General features: G+C 32.0%; 1 protein-coding gene across 1 annotated transcript; it reads left to right on the forward strand.

Annotated features, from left to right (window-relative positions):
- The first annotated feature begins 1,977 nt into the window (after nucleotides 1–1,977).
- LOC114267953 (uncharacterized) lies at nucleotides 1,978–4,691 on the forward strand. Its single transcript, XM_082908897.1, has 4 exons — nucleotides 1,978–2,139; nucleotides 3,252–3,685; nucleotides 3,758–3,851; nucleotides 4,338–4,691. The coding sequence occupies exons 2-4, from the start codon at nucleotides 3,588–3,590 to the stop codon at nucleotides 4,488–4,490; spliced, it is 345 nt and encodes a 114-aa protein (XP_082765023.1). The 5' UTR covers nucleotides 1,978–2,139; nucleotides 3,252–3,587; the 3' UTR covers nucleotides 4,491–4,691.
- Nucleotides 4,692–6,230: the final 1,539 nt, after the last annotated feature.

Consider the following 6,230-nt stretch of genomic DNA (forward strand, 5'->3'; position numbering starts at 1 on the left):
CTAGTCAATCAACCCAGCAGTGAAGTGATATTACAATATTGAATATTACCCACACAAACCACAGTGCAAAATGGCTTGATCGTTGTGTTTTTGGGAGAGAGTCAGTATATGGGTAGAAACAGACTATACGTCTTTTCTCACTTGGTTACACATAACCATATATTAGATATATAATATATTATTATTATTTATCCATATCAGTTAAAACTGATAATATCTATATCCTGAGTGGTTATTCTAAATAGGTTTGAATTCAATTCAAAACCTATTTGGATAAGATCCAAATTATGTTCAAATGGTCATGCCACATGGGCGTCCATTACTAACACTCATAAATTCATAGTCTGGTAAAAAATGTGCAAAACTACCACAATTTATTTGGAATGTATCTTTGCTAATCAAATCCCGCCCACTATGGGGTGAGACAAACATGATTTGAGAGATGATTACATGATTGCATCTTAATATAATGATAGTGGTATGGTGTTGGTGCACTATAAAGGAAAATTACGAAACAGTGAATTCTATCAATTTTATTTTATTTTATTTTATTTTATTTTATTTTTATTATTATTTTTTTTTTACGAGATAACATGACAAGTATTTTAGCATGAGTAATGTTATTCAGGTTATGATATTTATAGATTTAATTAGGACAAATATTATAACTCAAAATGAGTTATAATTAAAGATCATATAAGATAAAATCAAAGAGTTCTTGAATCATAATTAAAAATAATATTATAACCAATATCATAATTAATCATAACTAATACCACAATAAATTATAATTAATGAGGACAGATTTCGTAACTGAAGTATATATGGTACACACCCATAAAATTTTTCCTTCTAGCATATATTATGTATATATATGAAGCATTGTTCCAAGAAAACAAAAGAAGGAATTTCATTTCAAGGTAGACTTAAACAAAAATTACAAATTAATGATAATTTTTATATACATTAATAATTAAATTCATAAACTTTATCATGAATCTATAATAATTTTCTTATAATATCACTGGTTAATAATTTTTCCAAAACAAAACTTCTCCATTACGAAACCATAGGATGTGACTTAAATCAACTGAACGTCTCATGCAAAAATCATGTCATGGTTTTGATGTTTGATCCACAAGAATGTTTGTATTTGTATTGCTTTAATTTGTTATTGGCTTTGGATTAGATTAGACTCACGTTCCGCACACCAGACAAGTTAAATGGGGAGGTTCATAGGTCGCTATTATATGACATAAAGCCAATTAACTCACTCGTAACTGGCTTTTTTTAATGATTTTTTTATTTTTAACTAAAATATAAGATGAAAAAAAATATATATATTTAGAATAATTTTTAGATTTTTTATGAGAAATATTAGAAAAAATAGAGTGAATGAAAAAAGAATATTTGACTTTTAAATATTTATTAATTTTTTGACATTTTTATTAATTTTTTAATTTTAAAACTATTTTAACTCGTTGCGAAAGAAACTATAAACATAAATCAACCCACATTGGTAATTTTAGGGTTGGTTTGAAAATTAGCACCCTAGCACAGTGCTGTGATAGACATGCCGTCATTTTGGTGCAAGCAACACATGGATGGATGACAAAAGTAGCCTCAATAAACGACTGTCACTATAGGAAAAAAGGCGTATTGCAGTGGCTTATTTTTTTTTTTTGGCGTTTATGAAAACGCTATTATAGATTAATTAAACACAACGTTTTGAAGAAATGTTGTCTTTGATCTCAATTAAACAGCATCATATTAGGTCAATTGATTGACCGTCCAAAGCTCTGCCTCTTCCACAACTTAGTCCAAAACCCTTGATTGAAGCTGTAGCTGTAGCTCTCACTGTCACTTTCACTCTCATTTTCAAACAAACTCACTCTCGCTCGCTCGATTGTAGTCCCCCTCATAGATCTCACTCTCGCTCACTCGATTGCAGTCCCTTTCACAGATCGAACTCTCTAGCTGTTCTTCATCGATCTCTGTTGCTCGAGGGCTTTGCTCTAGTTGTTCTTCATCGAACTCGAACTCGAACTCGAACTCGAACTCGATCTGTTCTTCATCAAATCCTAGATCCAAAATCGATCTGTTCTTGAACCAGATCGATCTCTCTTGCTCTTATCCCAGGTACATTTTTCATTCTCTTAATCGGTGAACGAGTGTGAACTATCATCTTCTCTACTTTCTCATTGTCAAATTTGTTGATTAACTCTCTAATTTTTCATTCTCAACAACAAATTAATTTTCATTTATTTATAATACATAAATTGTATTCAGCTGATTAAATTGCTAGTTCTAATTTACATTTTTTTAAATTAATGTAATTTTCAATTTAAAATTAAAAATTAAATGAGTGTTCTCTTGTCTCAGCTGAGCTGATTAACTCTCTAATTGACAGAAATTTAATTTTAATTCATTGAACTAGCAATTCATTGATCTGTTCTTCATCAAATTGCAGATCCAAAATCGATATGTTTTTGAATTAGTCAATTTAAAATTGATTAACTCTCTTTTTAGTCAATTTAAAGGGTTGTTTTTAACTTTCTTTTATGTTTGGATTCTCCTTGTTTGAAATTTTCTCTTTGAAGGTAGATATTTTCACATCAGTTAAATTTAGAGTAGCATTAGTCAAATTTGTCATAGAAAACACATGGTGGGATTACAATGGGTAATGCCTGATAAGGTGGTTGGGTTACTTTAGTGGTGGAGGGGTTTTAAATGGAAGAAGCAGGAAAGCAAGATTTGGAATGCCATATCATTAGCAGTAATGTGGTCCATTTGAAAAATGAGAAATGAGTGTATCTTTAATGGGAAGTAGATTCAGATGGAGGAACTTGTTGAATTGATAAAAGTAAGAATTGCACTGTGGGTCAAATCACACTTAAAGGATTGCAGGTACTCAGTGCATGATCTAGTCTCTAATCTGTATCAGGTTAGGTTCTCTTTATAGTGTTACTGATGTGTATAGCATTGTGCTACGGTTGCTATGACAGAGGAGAAGCAGAACATGGTTTGAGATTTTGCTGATCCTACTGTGTCTGCAGCTACTGTGACAGAGGAGAAGCAGAACATGTGGAAGGCTAGATTTTTTAGATATATTTCATTATACTTTTTAATTTTTTTGCTTTGTTGACTTTTTTTTACTAGTGGCTGCAGCTTGTGATTGTTTTTATAATTCTCTTATCAGTTCTGTTAATATAAATTTTATTGGTGGCTAATTAACTAATTAATAATTGCAGACACAAATAAAGAAGCTTGGGGCACAATCTAATGCTACAGATGAAGAGATTATCACACAGATTCTAGGGCCTGAGCGACTTGGTCGTGTTTGAACATATGGATTGGGTCCTTCTCTGAAAAATGTCTTTAGAGGCGGATATAGGCAATCACAAGAACAAACTCGTATCATCCCAATGCAAGTCCAAGAGTAACTTAACCAATATAAAGCACAAACGGAGATGCAAATGAAGGAGATGATGGATGCTATGCTTAATCAACAGAAAGTACAAATGGAGATGGAAAGCACAAGCCAAGCTCAACAAGCACGAATAGAGCAATAGGAGTCTCAACAGGCCATGGGTGGCCTGTTGCACCAGCTGCTACACATATGCATTCACAGCAGCAATCCCATGCATACACCTCATCGTTTAATTGCCATCGTTTGTCCGAGAAAGTGAGTAAATAGTTAATTATGAAATTTTCAATATGACATTTTATTCATGTTATTTGTTCTTATCAAATGCAGGTTCATATATCAAAGAAAGAAAAGAAGAAGAATAAGAAGAAGTAGATGTAACAAACTCAATGAAAGAAGGCCGCTAGAGTCTACTAAATTCAAGGTTAGAACTGTTCCTAATTTTAGTTTATTTGTGAATTTTATTTTATTAATGAAAGGTGTCTCTGTTTTGTAGTTTGTTTTTTGTCTGTCATGGTTTGAAACTTCATTTTGAGATTTTGTTTTGCTTAGATTACTTGATTCAACTTGACAAGCCTTAATTCCAATTACTCGGGGTTGATTACACCCTGCATATATCCATAACTTTTTACTCAGCTTTACGTAGAGCTAGTGTGTTTTGAGTTTTGACTGGATAAAAGGTTTGTAATATTCTGGAAACCCAACAACGTTGGGGTTACCATTGGGGATATGTTAAAACGTTAGAAAAATTATTTGGTTTGTAATTTCAAGGACCTTTGGGTAATTATGTGATTCAGCCATCCTAACGCACAATTAGCACACATTGTAGTCAGGTACGTAATATGAATCATAGTTTATAATCTTTATTTATATACTTATTAACATCTTCTTTTGTTGTTCTTGGTCCAAGGTTTTCAATCTAACTATTGGTGCTAATTGGCATACACCTACAAATATTGAACACCTTGGAGACAAGCCGACAACTCAGGTGGAAGTTTGGGTTGATATGACCAGTTGTGAGAAGCAGCTTTTGGAACTTCTTGATGTAGTGAACTACTATTAGAGTATTGTGTATTGTTGTTAGATTAGCTACTAGTTGTTAATTTGTATCGGTGCTTAAAGCTGTTAATTTGTATTGGTACTTTGGATTGAACAGTATGTTATCTTTGCTTCATTGGTATGTATTGTTGCAAAAGCAACTGATGGGAATTGAGCTGGTCTGTTTTTTCAGTTTTATATGATAACACACACACACATAATCGTTGCATCATTGGTATGTATTGTTGCAAAAGCAACTGATGGGAATTGAGCTGGTCTATTTTTTCAATTTTATACGATAACACACACACAAACACACAAAAAGTGGCATTTGACGGAAGGTGAGACGGATGTCAAAGATTTTACGGCATTTTAAAAAACGCCGTCTAATATCTTTAGCGACGTTTTTCAAATGCTGTAAAGCTATTGCGGCGGCCGTATCAGCGATGAAATTATTACACGTCGCTGTAAGTTTTTACAGCATTTTCAGGCTTTTAGCGGCGTTTTAAAAAAGCCACTAAAACTCAAATTTCCTGTAGTGTGTTATTAGTTTTTCTTTTTGTAGTTTTATAATATTTTTTTTATATCTATCCATCTTATTTTTATTAAAAGATAAATAAATAAAATAATATTTAACAAAATTAAAAAAAAAGTCAAATTCTCAATTACTTTTTTATATAACAATAAAACTATGAAAATTGTTAACTGAAATATATTTCTGAAATCATTAAAACTATCAACGGCAAATTATACTGGTGGTCCATATATTTTACCCTATGTGTCATTGTGGCTCCTACACTTTCAATTGACTCAATTTTGGCCCATAACTTTAGATTTTACGTCAATTTGGTCTAATTGATAATATTGTTAGTGTTTTTTAAGAAAAAATATCACTAAATTAGATGAGATTAACTTACTGAGTTAGGTAAGTTTATAGTTTTGCCCTTAAAAATATGGCACATGACACTTATGTGCATATTTTTCATAAAAAAATGTCGAGAGTTGTAATCAATTGGACCAAATTGAGACAAAGTCATAAATTCAAGATCAAAATCAAGCTAACTGAAATTACAGAGACTAAAATAACACAATAACCAAAGTATAGAGATTACCGTTGTAATTTGCCCTTTTTTTTCTTTTTTTTAGGACTATAAACCAAAATATATTACTTAAACTTAATTACATCAGTTGCCAGCTCATGCACTGGTTGAATTACATCTCTTCCAATCTTACTAATACATAAATAGTCAAATAACTTGGAATAATATATGATATCATTAATAATAGTAGCAATGAGCAAAGCTGTCTCTTTGCCTTGCTTTTGAAGCATTTTAACCATAACTTGGCAATCCGTTTGAACTGTCACACATTTCATCCCATCTTTGTAGCCCATCGAACAACTTCCAAGCATGCCTTCGCCTTAGCCGCCAATGGAATTTGGAGGGGATGTACCAATAGTGTAGTTTGATTGATCATTTGGTTCTTGTTATCCAAACAAATCCACGCTAGCCCCGCACTTTGGTGAGGTGATTTCCATGATCCATCAATGATGAGTGTACATGACTCCACAACATTCATAGGTTCTTGAATTTTTTGCAAAACACACAAGTCAGATCTTTTATCCTCAACTATAGCCATATTATCAGTGTGTATAAATAATGCTGAAAGTGCATTATTAAAGACCAACACAAATAATGTTTGTGCTTCTTCGATTGTGCTTTCAATAGTTGAAAAATTCGGATTAAATACCACACTGTTCCTTTGC

Source organism: Camellia sinensis, chromosome 15 (genome assembly GCF_055761805.1).
Source record: "Camellia sinensis isolate YWXY chromosome 15, ASM5576180v1, whole genome shotgun sequence".
Classification (NCBI taxonomy): Eukaryota; Viridiplantae; Streptophyta; class Magnoliopsida; order Ericales; family Theaceae; genus Camellia; species Camellia sinensis.